General features: G+C 47.2%; 1 protein-coding gene and 1 non-coding gene across 7 annotated transcripts; both read left to right on the top strand.

Moving 5' to 3' along the window:
• Positions 1 to 3,694: 3,694 nt before the first annotated feature.
• LOC142067403 (uncharacterized) lies at positions 3,695 to 16,195 on the top strand. 6 transcript variants are annotated; one of them, XM_075116029.1, is made up of 9 exons: positions 4,156 to 4,883; positions 4,967 to 5,105; positions 7,530 to 7,638; positions 9,049 to 9,214; positions 10,105 to 10,178; positions 10,517 to 10,601; positions 11,279 to 11,388; positions 12,762 to 12,847; positions 14,055 to 16,195. In XM_075116029.1, the coding sequence occupies exons 4-9, from the start codon at positions 9,190 to 9,192 to the stop codon at positions 14,278 to 14,280; spliced, it is 606 nt and encodes a 201-aa protein (XP_074972130.1). In that variant the 5' UTR covers positions 4,156 to 4,883; positions 4,967 to 5,105; positions 7,530 to 7,638; positions 9,049 to 9,189; the 3' UTR covers positions 14,281 to 16,195. The 6 variants fall into 6 exon arrangements, 5 of the variants coding, with proteins under 5 accessions (XP_074972130.1, XP_074972131.1, XP_074972134.1 ...); XR_012664015.1 differs by having other exon boundaries at positions 3,695 to 4,883; positions 9,049 to 9,194; positions 10,517 to 11,388; XM_075116030.1 differs by lacking the exons at positions 4,156 to 4,883; positions 4,967 to 5,105 and having other exon boundaries at positions 5,115 to 7,638.
• On the top strand, positions 3,828 to 3,899 carry TRNAW-CCA (transfer RNA tryptophan (anticodon CCA)). Its single transcript has one exon. It is a non-coding gene; the product is annotated as a tRNA-Trp (tRNA).
• Positions 16,196 to 16,197: the final 2 nt, after the last annotated feature.

Here is a 16,197-nt window from a genome sequence, read left to right as displayed (position 1 = left end):
AAGAAAAAAAGCTGCGGCTTGAACTCTCATCTTGTAACACATTCCTAAAGGTTTTGCTGGAGATGTGAAAAAGGACCAGAAAAATAACCCCGGTGATCCCGAGGCAGAGACTCTGCAGCAGGATGGACAGCTTCCACCCAAACCCCCCGCAAGCATCGGCTTGATGTAGTGCATTGGATTTTAGACGAGTGCTCTGTTTGCTACAGGCAGGGCAATGTCTGCATCCCAGGTGGTAACCAAGAGAAAAGCACCTTTTTTTTTTTGCAGAAATCACCTGGTCAAAACCGCCCTTTCTTCCTCACGCGGGCAGGATTTTGTTCCAGCTACTCGACGTTCCCCTGCTGACCCGCTGCCCTCCTGCTAAGCAGCGCTGGGGGATTGCACAGGGAAGTACCTCCGGCAGCCTGATAAAATCTGCAGGTCACGGTCAGGCTCGATCCTCCCGGTCCATGGCTGCTCACCTCCCGGTGCGTCTGTCTTCCCATAGTTCAAAAAACAACCCGTCTCTGTGGCTGCCCCAAAACACGGCGTTTTTCAGAAGCTTACTCGGAGGACAAAATGCAGGCATTTTCAGGCAGCCCAGGTGGGCACGGGGAAGCACACGTTGTTTCGGGAAAATGCTGACCTTGTTCTGTTCCTATTTTTGCACATCAGCACAGCTTCCCGAGTTCAGGGTTTGCAGTCCCAGTGCTGTCCTTGGCGAGGACCTTTGGATTGATCTTTGGGAAAACAACAACAACAACAAAAAAGTTGGTGAAACGCAACGCGTATTTCTTGAATGTCGCTTCATTTTTGCACAGTCCCCCCGTAACGCGTGGTGACCACACGATTAATGCACTCACAGACTTAAACCCCTAGGGATTAATCACGGCTCTGGAGTTTATTACAAGTGTAAAGATACGGGTCAAATTCAACCTTCATTTTTTGCCGAGGTAAATCCAGAGAGACAGCATGTATGCCGAGGTGGCTACAAAAGTATTGAATACACAGGGATGAGCTCGGACTGGATGCCAGCACTCCCAGATTTCTCCTAAATGTGTCTCAGCCCCATCCCTATGCAAAAGCACATAAACAACAAGCACAAGGATGCAAAGACAGGCTTGTAGCGGGCGGGTGCTAAGGAAGCCCTGACCCAACAAAGCCCTGCTTAAATTCAGGTGTTTGCTTCGGGATTTTGCTCGATCCAATAAATTTGCCTAATTCCCCCCGATAAACCCGTATCGATCACTGCAGAAGCGTGCAACGACCAAGCAGAGGGAAAGGCAATGAACCGTCCTGGCAGCATCTCCCTCATGTTGCCTAACGAGGATCAAAGCATTAAACCTCTTTTTATTGTCCTTTTCTTTTATCCCAGTGTCTGGATTTCATCATGAAGGGACCTACCCAGACATGTTCCTCAGGAGTTCCCAGCCCCAGTAGCCATAGAAACCGGCTATTTTTAGTCTGTTTTCATGATGCCAGTAAATGACTTCTTCTCTACTTTGGAGAGACAGAAGACCAGGTCAGCCTTGCGTGCTGGCGGATGGTAAATGAGCATCTCCAGCAAGGCAGGCGTCCTCTCTCATACCGTACGTTTGAGAAAATAAGTGTGGCATTTGTAAATGAGCGCACGTATCTACGCACAGAGCAGATTGCTTCCTATTGTATTTCCTACACTAGAGAAAACATTTATAAGAATTTTTAGAGTATGGATTATATAGACGTTTGGAGATCAGGGTTTTTGGTATATGACAAGCTTCCTCCTTTTCTGAGCTGGTTCTTCAAAAGACCCCGTAATACAGATTACCAGTGTTCGGCGATGCGATCAATGCGGGTAAGAGCACAGTGGTACTTAAACCATAAATCAGCCCCACAACAATGCCTTTCATTCCTGGGATATCAGTAAGACTCACAGCCAAAGGCTTTTGAAGTCAGGTGGAAAAACACATTTGTCTGAGTAATTATCAGGCTACACGCTAATGAGCAACGCTGGCCGGGTAATTCAGCACGAGGGAAGGGAGCTGGGGCAGAGCAGCATTTTCCTGGAGGGTTTTCTTAAAATATCCATCGTCTCCCGGGATGTTCCCCCTCCCCAGCAGCCCTGCAGCAGGATCAGGGCCCGGGGGGCATTTCCCCAGCTGCTCCCTGCCCTCCTCGGGGGTACGAATGCTGGGGCAGCTCCTGGGGGTGCAGGAGCATCCCAGCCGGCGCTGCGTCCTCAGGGAGCACCGTGGGAAGGGATCAGCAAACCTCTGCCGAGCGGAGGCGGTGGAGACCGTTTCCTTTTAATGCTTGCCAGGTATCCTGGAGCTGTAAATACACCGAGCCCGACGGCTTCTGCTGTAACCTATCTAGTTTACAAGATTGTACTATAAATTATAGATGCATATCATGACTGCGGTTTGCACTGAGAGACTCGCCTATTGATCTGTCTCGGGCTGGTTAACGTTCGGGACAGCCATGGCCCTGCGTTCGGAAGCAGCGTGCCGTTGCGGGTCGTTTGTACATCTCTCCGTCTGCACTTGGAGCAAGCACTTTCCCAGCCCGACTGTAAAAGCACGTGGGGAAGCAGCTACGGCAGCTGCTGTAATAAACCGGCTTTACAATACCCCGCTGAGAGATGGGCTTCATTTCGGGTGCGCTGCTTGCGGCCCTGAGCGGGGCTGGGGGGCGAGAGGGGGAGGTGGGTTTGGTGTGGCTGTGGTGGGAGATGGGCAGAGGCGGGGGGGAGACGGACATCCCTCACCCTGCTCTCTTTCCACCGAGCCCTGTGCACAGCTAGAGAGTTGCGCTGCAAAGTCATCTGCTTGCACGCGCACGGAGCAGGTTCCTGGCAGAAGCCGCAGTAAAATCCAGTGGCGACAGCTCTATTTAATGCAGCAGCTGTTGGGATGGGTTCACAGAATCACAGAATCACAGACTGGCGGGGGTTGGAAGGGCCCTCTGGAGCTCACCCCGTCCCACCCCTGCTGGAGCAGGCACCCCCAGAGCAGGGGCACAGGGCTGCGTCCAGGCGGGGGGTGAATGTCTCCAGGGAAGGGACCCCACAGCCTCCCTGGGCAGCCTGTGCCCCTGCTCTGGCACCCGCACAGGGAAGCGTTTTCTTCTCATATTGAGGTGGAACTTCTTGCGTTCCAACTTGTGCCTGTTGCCCCTTGGCCTGTCGTTGGGCACCACTGAAAAGAGTCTGGCCCCATCCTCCTGACACCCGCCCTTCAGATATTGATAAGTAACAACAAGGTTCCCAAGTCCTCAGGTGACCGCAGATATAAAATGACACTCGGAAGCGCAGTCAAAATTGTACAAACGCCAACAGATGCGCATTGAAACAGGCAGCAAAGGCGTACCGCAGGGTAACACAGGCACCGCTCTACCGCTGCCGGCCATGGGCAGCGCTCCAGCTGAGGGCGGCCGCCCGGCCCAACTCAGCGCATATAACAGGACTCTCTCTCTTGGGGCCGGGCCCTTTAAACCGGGGGGTGCCGCGGCTGGGACGGACCAAACGTGGCGGGGATGGAGGGGGGGTGGTGCGTTCGCACCGGGGCGGGAGGGCTCAGGTGGGCCCTGCCAGGTGGCGCGGGGGGAGCCCCTCCCCGGGCGGTGGTACACCCCATGGGGGGGCGTGGCCCAGCGAGGCGGGCGGGCGGCTTGAAAGCCGGTTTGGTGTGAGGGGCTGCGGCCTGGTTCGCCGCCACCGGGATGGGGTGCGGGTTAGTCCCGGGGCGGCGGGCAGGCCCCGCGGCGGCGGTTAGGCCAAGCCAGGCCAGGCCGCGGGAGGTGTCTCCGTGTCGCGCATGCGCGGGGCGGCGCGCAGGCTCTTACAGGCGGGCCGTTGGTGCTGCAGCCCAGACCTCGTGGCGCAACGGTAGCGCGTCTGACTCCAGATCAGAAGGCTGCGTGTTCGAATCACGTCGGGGTCACGGCTTCCCCTCGGGGGTTCACTTTTACGGCGGGCGGGCGGAGCGGGGCTCGCCGCGGGGTACCTCGGGGGCACCGGGGCGCTGCGGGGTGTCGGGGCAGTGGAGCTGCGGGCTCCGGGGGCGAGGGGAGCCGGCTCTGGTTCTTGCTGCGGGCGGGTGTGAGGTGCCCCGAGGGCCCCGGGGTGCTGCAGCCCGGTGGAGGGGCTTGGAGGCCCCTCGCGCTTCACCCTGCTGAGACACAGTGGGTGCTGTGGGTGGGAGAGGGGCGGCGGGCGCTGGGAGGGGGAGCGGAGCAGCTTGCAGAAGGTTTAGAGGTGCCGGGTTGGCGTTGGAAGAGGCTGCCCAGAGAGGTGAGGGAGTCACCATCCCTGCTGGGGTTCAAGCACTGTGAAGATGTGGCACTTGGGGACGTGGTTTAGGAGACATGGTCGTGTTGGGTTGTCAGTTGGACTTGATGATCCTGGAGGGCTTTTCCAACCTTAAGGGTTCTGGGATTCTGGCAGCGTCTTCCTACAACAACCTGATCGTGGGGCCCGGTGGCACCGAGCAGCCGAACGGGTTGCAAACCGAAGGTGGCATCGAGGCCGTGTCCCAGCCCCGCGGCTGCCGTCCAGATCCGGGTGGCTTTAATGGTGTGTCCTCTGTAAAATGTAGCAAAGAGATTAGTGACATAAAATACAAAATAACTCCAGTTACAGGGGAGAAACAGTAAAAATGAGTAGGTGAGGGGCATAAGCGAAGAAACTTTGCGTGACAGAACTATCTCTATGGTCTTCTTTTCGCAGGTCCTGCTCTCAAGGACGGTGTAGGAAAGCAATTTTAGATGGAATAATTTTTCAAAGCTGGTAGAGTTCAAATGCTTGGATACCATTGGGAAATACCCAATCTTTTCGATACGCTGATCGTACACAGATATGACCCCAAAGTGCCCAGGAAATGTGAGCGGTATCTGGTCCTGGGGGATGCTGGACACCGTGTGCGCGGGTGAGCCGTGATCAGGAGAGGCGGCATCAGCTGGGATCCTCTCGTCGATGTAAGTAACGTTTTAGGAATGTTTTTGTCTCCAGGTGCTGGCGTTGTACGGACTCGGGAGGAGCTTCGGCAACAGGCTCTGAGAAGATAAACACAAATGAAGCACCAGTACCTGGAGCACAGCTTTTAAACGATCCCGGGTGACAACGGCTGTCTCCTGTGATGCTGCGTGAAGTAAGTGACACCTTTCTTTTGCTAAGAAACTCCAGCAGTAGCTGAATTGGGTACTTTAAGAACTAAATATAACGCATAGTGCCCCGTACATAAGTCTTTTCCTGCCTTTGTGACAGCAGAAGTAGCTCTAGCTTTGAAGCAGACACACACTTTGTTATTTTGAACTATTTTACATTTGGAAGGAACAATAAAGGTGAAGTTTAATCTCTGGGATGGATAAAGCTTCTAAGCGGTCATTAACTTTGACTGCTTTAACCTGTTCAGCAGATGATGGGTTGTGTGCACCTGAGTTCCTGCAGTCTTGATCTCTTGCCATTAAATGGCTTTTGTCTTGACTAGCTTTTCTTCTGAACTTCATCGCTTTATAATAGCGCACAAGAATGATGCTTTGAGCTTCTGTTGCCACAAAGATTACCTTTATGTTGAAAAATAGCACCAGCCTAGAAGTCTTTATTGCCCTGCACTGCCTTCACTGGCCCCATTTCAATTAAGGAAAAATGGCTGGGCAAAAAATAACCTCATATCTGGAAGTATGTACCCACAGTGATGTGCTCCCGAAACACGCAATATTAAAGCCATTCCTAAGGTGACAGCGGGGTATGTTTAAACCTCACTCTGGAAGTTTGAATAAATATGTTGTGTGTGTTCGCTATATATCTACTAATTAAAATGTGTGTGTAATTGGTCTGGGATTTAAGTGTGCTGTGGGAGGGGATAGACAGGCTTAAAGCAAGTGACTGGAACCCATTGAAAGGGTAATTCGTAGAACTCGAGTATTTCTCTTCTCAGTGTTCTGTTACTATTTAATATTTAAGCCTTTTTTGTGCTAAAAAGCCCTTCAGGTTGTTGTTAATTTGTTTTTCCTTTGATGGGACAACTGCATTTTTTCAAAATAAGACAATAATTTAGTGGGAATTTCCTAAGGAAGATATCGTTCATGGCTTCGTGATTAACATTTCACAGAATCTCAGGCTGGAAGGGACATCAGCGACCATCTAGTCCAACCTTTCTGGGAAGAGCCCAGGCTAGACAAGATGGCCCAGCACCCTGTCCAGCCGACTCTTGAAGGTGTCCAACGAGGCTGAGTCAACCCCTTCCCTGGGGAGATTATTCCAGTGGTGACTGTCCTCGCTGTGAAACACTTCCCTCTCGTGTCCAATGGGAATCTCCCCAAGGGCAACTTGTGTCCATCCCCCTTGTCCTCTCCATGGGACCCTGTGTAAAAAGGGAACCTCCATCTTCTTTGTAGCTACCCTTTAATGCTTGTCTTCCTCTAAATACCAAATGTGATACCAAAATACCTGGGTCTTGTTTGCATATTTCACATGTGTTTGTGCAACAAGGAATGTTCTGGAGCCGCTGTGCTTTTGTCTGAGGCCTTCACGGAAGTGTTCGATGCTGACTGCGCAGGGTGACTTAATACAACAGAATATGAGTGCTATTAAGTATCTACTCAGTGGTTAAAAAGGTAACTGCACTGAAAAGGCTTCTCTGTGCGTGTACTTTTTTAATGTCAGGTGCTTAGTAAATGGTTTTTTTCCTGTTTAGAAATTACATCTGTCCACTTCAGGGTAAAAGGACCTGTAATGAATTCTGCAGAAAGTACCTCTTCCTGAGAGTTCCTCACTTAAAGCTGTTCTGACGTGAGCAACTCCAGCGAGCTTGGGTACTACACGGCTGAGGGAACGTCAGTGCTTCAGAATGGCTTTCTGCACTCTTTCCTGTCTCTTAGTGTTTTACATTAAGTAGATCTACAGCATTGCTGTGACTCCTATTCCATCAGCTAACAGTGCCTGAGAGTATGATGGTGCGAACATCTTCCCTCGCCCGTGATCTTCAGGAATCAGTCTTATGCCGAAAAGGTTTCCAGCATCGGGTATCTCGCTCTTTGTTTGGAAAGGCTGTGTTTAGACTAATCGGTCTGAAAGAATTTATTGACAGTCACCCTGATCCTACTAAACATTCTCACCTCACTTCACCCTGCCACCTTAATCAGTCCCTCTAGTTTCTTAATTTTTGATGCTTTCCTGTGCTCCCCTGTGTCTCTACTGCACCCTGCCCTCGGCAGCCAGGCAGGGGATCCCGGTAGCTGCAGCTCTGGAACCTGCTCATGTTCCAGATTCCTTGAGGGAGAGGCTTACCTCTCCCTCATCCACAGTATGGCATTTCTTTTTGTCATTCAGTAAAAACCAAACCCTGAACAACAACAACAACAGACAAAATCGGTGTTTATGTTGCTCTTGCCTATTGATGCATCACCTTGGATTTCTCCCAGTAATAGCTGGCTGTCTCTTTCCAGTTTTGTTCCCAGGAAAAATGAGGGTTAGCTTTTCCTCAGACGAACTTGTTTAAATTATATGAGGTGTAAATTTTATATTTAAGCTCGTATGATACTGGTGACACTTCCAACTTTTGCTCTTCCAGGAGAAGGATTTTCTCCATCTGTGGGATGTCAATCCTTCCGACTGACCTCACTTCCCACGACAACCGGTGGTGACGACATCACAGAGTAGTCGCTAGCACCAAACTGCGGGTGAGGGAAAGGGCACCCCTTTGGCACCCTCTCCTGCGGCTTTAATTCGCAATCAGCACTCCCAGCTGATGAGGTGAGGAGGCGAGTGGCTTCCTCTCAAATACTGGAACCTTTTATTTTGGATAAACGTCCCCACCTGTGAGCCGGTGTGGGCACAGCCAGGGCTGTGGGCTGTCGAGGGGGGCTGTGGCGGTGGCAATGGACTTCCCCGCTGGTCGGGGCAGACTTGTGAGCACTTGGAGCTGAAGTGGTCTTTCTAGAGGGTGATTGAACGACTGGGGTTGGTAAGGTCTAAATATTGTGTGAAAGAATGGCACCGGAGGGGCAGAGCTTCTGTGGAAGTCAAAGGTACTGTGTTATGTGACTTTTATTTTTTTGAAGTCCCACCGGAGGGAAACTAAATGTGGAGGTAAATATAGTAAATATGGACTGTGACACGACCTCCTGGCATCTGCGTGGTCTGTTCCCGCCGTGATCTGTGGGGGGCAGTACCCATCTTTCTTCTTTCCTCCCATGTTTTGTCGGCTGACAAATAGAGATCCCCAAATGGTGCCAGGGGGTGAAGAGCTTCGCTGCTGCGCTGGGGGCTCACCTGCCAGCCTTCCCCGGGCTGCTCCCGAGGCTTCCTTCTGATTTTCATTAGGAGGTGATGGAAATTAAATGGGAAAATTGCCAATATTTGGTGAGGCTCTAACGAAGGGAGTGCTGATGCTGAAGGGGCTCTGTTTATATAAAACCTCATCTTTCTAAACCACCTTTCATCTGAGTGTTTGCTGGTGATGTTTGTCTATACCTGTGACTTGGGTTTTGTGTCCCGTGAGACCTGTGGCTCACAGGAATAGAAACAGACTATGTGAATGTCACTGAGGTCACTTCATTTTATCTTGTCCCAATTGCTTTGCTTGCTCTTTCCTCACTCTACGCTAGTATTGTTCCAGAAAACAATCTAGAAAGGCACTAAAGAGCAGATCTGAAGCCTCTGTCCTTTTAAGGGGAAGCAAATGAGGTGTGGCTTTAGGCAGTTTTGCTCCTTAAAACAAACAGGCTCTGATCTCTGGCATTTTTTATTTCCGCCCCGTTCCCCTAATCGGGATGGCAAATGTTATAATCAAAATCAGGTCACAAGAGACCGATGCATGAAGGAGCAGCTGTTGCATGCAGTCATGCACGGTATTTCTGTGCTACAAATGATTCATTTAGTCTGTGTAATATATATGGAAATGTGCTGCAGGAGCATTGCCGAAAATAACCTATTGTATTCATACAGCCTCAACAACGCTGATCTGTGATTTGCGGATTTTTATATGCCTTTTCCCTTTTATGATATGTCAAATAAACGTAGGCAATCTAGCTTGTAGTTAGGTAGCATTACTTGACTGTACTTAATCTGTATGTGTATACTTCTTTTAGACTGGCATATCTGAACGCAATACCTTCAGCACTGAAAGCGTAAACTAAATGAAGGCTACGCCGGGCGTTGTATGGAAGGAAAATCGAATCCTGCTGCAGAAGCATTCTGGATGAATAGATAAAGGAGGCGGACTAAAGAGAATGAAGTGGGGGGACCATTTCAGAGGTCTTATAATATTCTGAAAAATCTGAGCTGAAAGGGATTTTTACTCTTTTTACTCAAGTAGAACATTCTGTGTTTTAATCTCAAAAAGCCTTTTGGGGAGTTCCTTAGTACTAAAAGCTGTTTAGCCCCCACCTTTCCTTTCTTGTTATGGCCTTTGAAGTTTTCTTCAAAGATGAAGCCAAACTTCCCATTTATTCTACAGACTGTAATTAATGTCCAGCTTTGTTTAAGCAATTAGCTTGGTGGGCGATTTCTGTTGCTGTTTGAAAAAAAAAGTTCCAAAATCCTGAGCGGTTTAGACATGTTTTGAAAAAAACACTAAGCCAACAGCTGTGCATTGGACTAATCTGACAGTATAGCAGCTGTCATAACAAAAGCAGAGCTGGTTCAAACACAGCTCCTTTGTATAGTGATTGAAAATGATTTAAAGGAGAAGATTATTTACTGGCTCTGCTGTGTTGAGCTGTGGGGCTGGACAAGTGACTGTTCACTTGTTTTTGGTATGTGATCCCCAACAGATGAATGGGCTCTTAACCACTTCTTTAGCTTAGGGACTCAAATGCGTTTCGATATTCAGCTCTGTTTCTTGCCGCTGGCTTTGTTCGCTGTCCCGCAGTGTTTCTGGAACCATGTTATGTAGGTGCCTGCTTGGATGCTGCGTGGTTGATGGCAAGCCATTCCAGCGTGCACGCAAACCACATCTGTAATCAAAGAACGCTCTAGTGAATGCACGAGAGGATAATTAAGCAATGTGATTTGTAAAAGATGTCCTGAACTGTAGCTTCTTAAAGTATCAAATTATGCAACCTGGTATAGATATTTCAGGCTAATTCACTCATATTTTAAGGCCATCTTTTTTTTTTCTTTCCCGCCGCTTTCTCTTCATTCAGACAGAAGTACTGGAGTAACCTTTGAAACAAAAGACTTCAAAGTGACAGCAGCCTGTGCCTTTGGCTGTACTGAAGTAAGTAATTTGCTAATGCATGAATATTTTATGTGTCTACAGCTAAATGAAGGAAACTGCAAGTTGATATAAACTGATGTTCTTTGTATTAGCTCAGGACAAATGCAGCAATTACCTCCAATCAGTTAATTATAGCATCCTTCTGTGGCCTGCCTTCCACTTTCTTGAGCTTTGTTTTGTAAGAGGAGTATTTGTTAAACTCCCAGTTCTTCTATAGCCGCTTCGCTGAAGATGTACTTCCTTGTTATGCTACTGGAAAATATATTGACCTTTAATACCACAGTGAAAGTCGCTGGTGTTTCCTCAGTCCATCTTGTTGCTTTCTCTTTTGTTTATAGTCTTCACACCTGGAAATGTCCGAGTGTCGTATGAAGCTTCTGTTGCCTGATGCAAATTACAGCGTTGCTGAGATAATAGCAGAGGAAAGTACCTGTACTTGTTAAACATCAATTTTGTTATGCCTTTGTATCTAGCAATCCCTAAATCTAGAAGTTAATTTAAATTGGGCTTCAGTCACGGTTTGCAGTCTAATTCTGACTTTGTAGAAATGAATGTTTAAAGGAGGCCAGGTCCATTTGTGGCAGCACAACATTAAACTGAGCTTCCTTGTACTCTGTTTGGACGATCTAATAACTTTAACGTATACTAGATGCCTTCAGAAGAATAACTGTGAAACTGGTTGCTAGCAGAAATGAAAATTAGTGCCGCTTCATGATGGGCCACCCCTCTCACATATATTAGGTTTTTAAACATAAAAGAGTGGGATAAAGGATTGCTCATTAAAAATAGAGTACATATCAGATGACTAATTAGTGATAAAGTACCAGCTATCTTGAGGATTGCTTTGCTCCTCACTTACGGAATGGAAATTATTTCAGGCTTTGGTTGCATACGTTTAAATCAACTTTGCTTTGTAACTGAATGTGTAGACTTGTCACAGGTGGAAAACTTGTAAGAAGTTTCTAATTTAAATCCGTATGAATAACGAGAACGTGGTCTGCGTTGTATGGTGTTCAGGACTTTGTGGTAACTCATGATGAGAGGCTTTAATTATGTGCCCGCAGCCTGCATTAATGAGTCTGTCTTGAAATATTTACAGGTAGAACAAATATTGCCAGAGGATGAATTGCCGATAGACCAGATGCAGGGACAAGAGAGATCAGCTGGCAGCAGTCCCCACGGCAGTCTCAAGGCTGCTTGCAGGAAAAGGGTATTACGGATTTGTTAACTTAAAATAGTCGCCTCTCTGCACTTCCTTTGGGTGCAAAACAGTTCCAAGGTACAACCGTCAGACTAGAGCCCCATCGAAACGATACGATGAGTCATTGAAACTCGTTTCACTTACAAATATAGCAGTACAGAAGCACATCTGTTGGTTTCTTAGTCTTAAGCTTAAATTCAGGTAAGGTGGAAGATTTCTATCTAAGGTGTACTTCACACTGCAGTGTAAGGATCCTGAGTCACTCGAGCAAATGAGCTTGCTCATACCAGAAGAATTCTGGCTGGGTAGCCAGATGTTCCCCTCAAGGCATTCCACTTCCTTCTCAGCATAGCATGTAGCCTAGAAGATGGCTATCTTAAAGAGGATGGTATTCCCTTTTGAAGAGAATACTTAGGAGAACTTTTTGATGTAGGATAAATTCCACTTAGTGTTTAAAATTCAGCCATGGATCATCTTGAAACGGGAGATGCTGAGTGGATCTTTTTGCTCAAGCGCTTACATAGAATCATAGAACACGTAATTGTAAATGTAAGTAATCTGTTAAAAAGTACAGTACTTGGGCTTCAGCCCTGGAAATGGGCCTTGGTGTGTAATGTTGAAGATGGTGGCTACATCTTTGCAGGGCATGGCCATCAGTCTCTTGGTGGCACCCAGCACAACGGGACGCTGGTCCTGAAGGAGGCCTTGGAGCATGAACGTAACAGGGATGTTGATTATAGCACTGCTCTCCTTGCATGCAGATGAGTTTGAGCTGCTGTGATTAGATGATGTGTCCAGAGGCAAAATACCATTTATTGTGTATTACTCACAGACTTCTGCAATAAATCAGTTTAAAGTAGTATTTCTTTTTCCAGGAGGATGAGAAAATGGTGGGCAGGAGTACAATGATATACTGTACACCAATTAATATTCCAGAGGCATCCGTGCTAGACAGAGTAGACCGCAGGCAACCAGCCTTTATTTTAACCTAATCTCTTGGTGATGTTAAGTACTTCCCAAAGACTTCTTTTTTTTTTTTTTTTTTTTTTGCTATCTGCAGAAGAACAATCCACTTTAAATGAGATTATTTCGAGGCAGTTTCCATTCACTGAATCACTTCCCATCAAGAAGTAACATGGTGTTTCTTATGTCTGGGCACCATCCCTGTTAGACTCCCATGATCATTGACATGCATTTAGTCTTTCTCATTAGTCTTGTTCTGATAACACCAGCACCTCGAAAGATGAAGCATCCCCCCCCTTGAAATTAAGGTGGCTTTTTTCTAGTAATCTGCAGCTTGTTTGGTAGCTTTATTTGTGAGAAATGAAAAGCTTATGCATTAAGCTCAGTGCATCTCTTGCTGTGCTTCCTTTTTTCATCAGATGAGTGGAACATCTAAGGACAGAACTGACAAAAATGGCCAAGGTGAAACGTGCTTTTCTGATTCTTTGCCTCCCAGAGGAATCAGGTACCATGCACTTAACCTGTCTTCTCTTGTGAGCAACCACCCTTCCTTCGGCTTGTTTCCCCATTTTGGAGAAGTTCCCCCACGGTTATCTGCAGATTAATGTATTTGAAAGCACAGGGTTTGTGGAAATTTTTGCTTAGAAAAGAAGGCTTTGGTGAAGAAATTTCTGGAACTAGATAAAGACTTTCTGAAGTTGAAGAGTGCCGTAAGTGTGACATTTGAGCTTCACCTGGGATTCCTGTGAGCCCTCTGCAAAGAAGCTGCGCTGCACGACTGAATCTGCCAGGCCATTCAGCTACGTCTGCCCTTTGCTGCATCTGAGCAAAAACGATGCTTGTGCGGTTGTGCGGAGTTGTAACAGCACTTCTTGATGCTCAGAAAAAATTGGCTTCTTTTAAGTGTATTGTCTGGCTGACGGGACACCGTTTCAGTAAACCTGTTTCAAGAGAGCATTGAAGTGAGATATTAATGGTTGGTGTGGGGAGGGGAAGAGGGCCGCTTCCTTTAATGGATGAACTTCAGGTAGGTTGTAAATGTGGGTGGCCTTTTTACAATTTACTGCTTAGATACTGAAGGCAGGGTAGTCTCCACAGACTCCTTGGCGTCTCTTTCAGGTTTGAGCTCCTTTCTACAGCTTTGTAAAAACACACTTCTGTCAATGCAAAAATCTGAAGAACAGAAGAGGGAACCCCGGGAGTCTGTCTCCTGCTGCTGTTAGAAAACCATGAAAGCAGGTTTTTTTCTTGCATGGGAATACATGAATCAAATGGAGTCCTGACCTGTAGATCTTGCTTCAGGTAGAGGCCAGTGTGCTTCTAGCGCTTCTCTGCTATCAAATCTACAGCAGCAAATAGCAAGCAGGTCTCAGAATGCCATGCCTGTTAATTCCTTGCGTGCCGTATCCCCGACACCTTTCCTTCGGTGTAAGAGGTGTCCAGGATGAGAGTGGAGCCGCCCTGGGTTATCCTGTGCCAGTTGCATAAAGGTGGTACTTGGGTTCATTTCAAAAGACTGTTGTTTTACAGCCAGAAGATTTGTGTTGCGATTTGTGCAGGTTTGGGGCTTTTTTCTTATTCTGCCCCGACTGCAAGATTTTTTTTCTCCTTAATAGGAGGTTTCTGTGTCTAAAAGATAACAGGTGTTGGCTCAGTAAGATCAGAGAGGAGAATTCAGCTTAGCTGGAACAACTTTTTATTTTCCCTCATAGATCCAGCAGGAGAAGACCAAGGAAAGAGAAGAAGCAGTCGCCAGCTCGGAAGAATACGAAGACTGCAGAAGTGGAAAAAGTGACATCGATGCTTAAGAATGGGAAGAAGAGAGCAGAAGTAGCACAGGAAGAGACCACTCAAAGTTTGATACCCACACCTGTGAGGATCGTGATGTTTGCCCTCTTCGTGTTTGTGATCTTCGTGCATGTCGTTAATGGAGGCTGATAGAAACAGTCTGCTCATAAACCTCATCCCGGGGAGAAAATAAAAGCACTGTCCTCTTAACATAAGCAGTGTCTAGCGGTGACTACAAAACTGAGGAATGCGCTGTTTTCTCCCTGCCACTTGTGAACAAGCTCCGCAGGCAGTGAATTAAAAGGCCAGTAGGAGGATGAAAACACCCTGTGACTTGTCTTTGCCTGGTGTTCACTGTATGGAGTAGTTCCTAATTCTTGGAAGTGTGACTTACTCTACTTTCTCCTTTGCTGAAGCCAGGTTTGCACATTTTGTGCCCCAGCTAGAGTGTTTATTTGCTCAGAGGTGTTTGGAGTTCTGTGCGGCTTGGTCTTCCCTAAACTGCCTGTGGCTGGGATTACTGCATCGTTGAGAATTTACAGCTTCTCTGAGCTCTGGTTATCTTGTATTTGAGAAACATCTGATACAAATTGAGGGAACACCTGTCTTGCCAGATTGGCAAGCAATTTAATGGCTGTAGCATAATATAAGCCATGAGGGGTCAAGGGAGGAGTTACTATATCTTAACCACTTCTGCAAAAATGTTCTTGCCCCTTCAAGTCTAAAGATGTTACTGAAGAGGGGGGAATGGTAGAAGTGAGTATCTCCCATTACTGCCCTGCCACTCCTCATCTGAAGAGGACCTAACGTTGTGTGCAGTGTTCTCATAAACTACAACACTTAAATTTAAATGACTTATGGGTTAAGATCAAGCTGAAGCCTTTTAGTGTCTCTTCACAGGAGAAATGCAGAACTTTGGGCCTGGCACGTAGTCTGAAGAGCAGCACTGCAGCACCCTAAAATTGCTGAAGGCATTTGATTTAAAAAGCGCTGATTTTTCTCCCATTGTCTATGCCTATTTTGCCTAAATTTTATATCCTTAGATCTGACACTGTGTCACTTAGGAGGAGAATCTTCCCTGTGTAAGTCATAACACGGTAAGCTAGGGGTGTGAGGTACTGAATGGTTTCCTTAACTTTTAAGACATTTTGCTTCATCCTTAAGATGTGTGCACTTTGTAATCATTGCCTCAGATCTTGGTGATGGCTTTACTGTGAGGTAAGAGGTTACCTCTTATTTGAAGTAGGATGAATGGTAATAAATGGGAAAAACTGTTACAGGAGTCAGACTCCTCTAAGTAAGTGGCATTCAGGTAGCTGGCCTTCCACCAAGGTGTGGTGTTAGCTCTCTAGTCTCAGATGTTTCCTGCTTTGCTGAACCTCATTTTCCAGTTTAGCCAGCGTGATGAAAGCTGGAATGTGCTATGTTTTTACTTGATGTTGCGTTCCTAGGAAAATAATGTTTAGCTGCTTCTAATTGCTATGTAAATACCCTCACCTCCCTGTTAAGTGACTGATAGACCCTGTCAGTTCTACTTCACCCTTCAAGGCTCTGCTCTCTGCTGCTTATGTGCCCGCACTCTGTCACTTGCCATCTTGCACTTCCTCTGCAAAACCTCGTCCTGAACGATGCAGCTGATGCGTGGGAGCTTTGATCTGGTTGCTCAGGGTGGTGGGGAAGGGCTGTGTAGTCGTGCCCTTCCTCCGAACTAACTTCAGAGCCTTGTTCTTATTGGGAAGCGAAGTTATCATTTATTCTTCTCATTTGAACATGTGTGGAATGAGGTGGAATTCTTCTTCCCTAGCATCAGCTTTCTCACTTGGAGGGCACTGCGGGGCACCTGCCACCTATTCTCCTTTTTTTTCTATCTTGAGTTTAGTGAATTATTCTAGTCCCTCCTTTCAGATGAGGATGGCAGAGCATTGTCTCCAGGGACAAGGATTTTTAAAATCCTCCTGGCAATGGATAATGCAAACATTAATCTCCTGCTGTTCAACATGCTATCGGGGTGTATGTGCTCATGTTGAAGGACATGTGCTGTTCTGATATATGAAATAAGTGTGTTAC

This window comes from Phalacrocorax aristotelis, chromosome 21, assembly GCF_949628215.1.
Source record: "Phalacrocorax aristotelis chromosome 21, bGulAri2.1, whole genome shotgun sequence".
Lineage (NCBI taxonomy): Eukaryota > Metazoa > Chordata > Aves > Suliformes > Phalacrocoracidae > Phalacrocorax > Phalacrocorax aristotelis.
This window is presented reverse-complemented; position numbering and strand designations above follow the sequence as displayed.

Excerpts from the sequence above, each read along its gene's own strand:
- LOC142067403 (XM_075116029.1), top strand. The coding sequence starts at position 9,190 with ATGAAGTGGGGGGACCATTTCAGAG. Across the intron at positions 9,215-10,104 it reads GTGGGGGGACCATTTCAGAG|ACAGAAGTACTGGAGTAACC; the intron begins GTCTTATAATAT and ends CTCTTCATTCAG. Across the intron at positions 10,602-11,278 it reads TGCTGAGATAATAGCAGAGG|TAGAACAAATATTGCCAGAG; the intron begins AAAGTACCTGTA and ends AATATTTACAGG.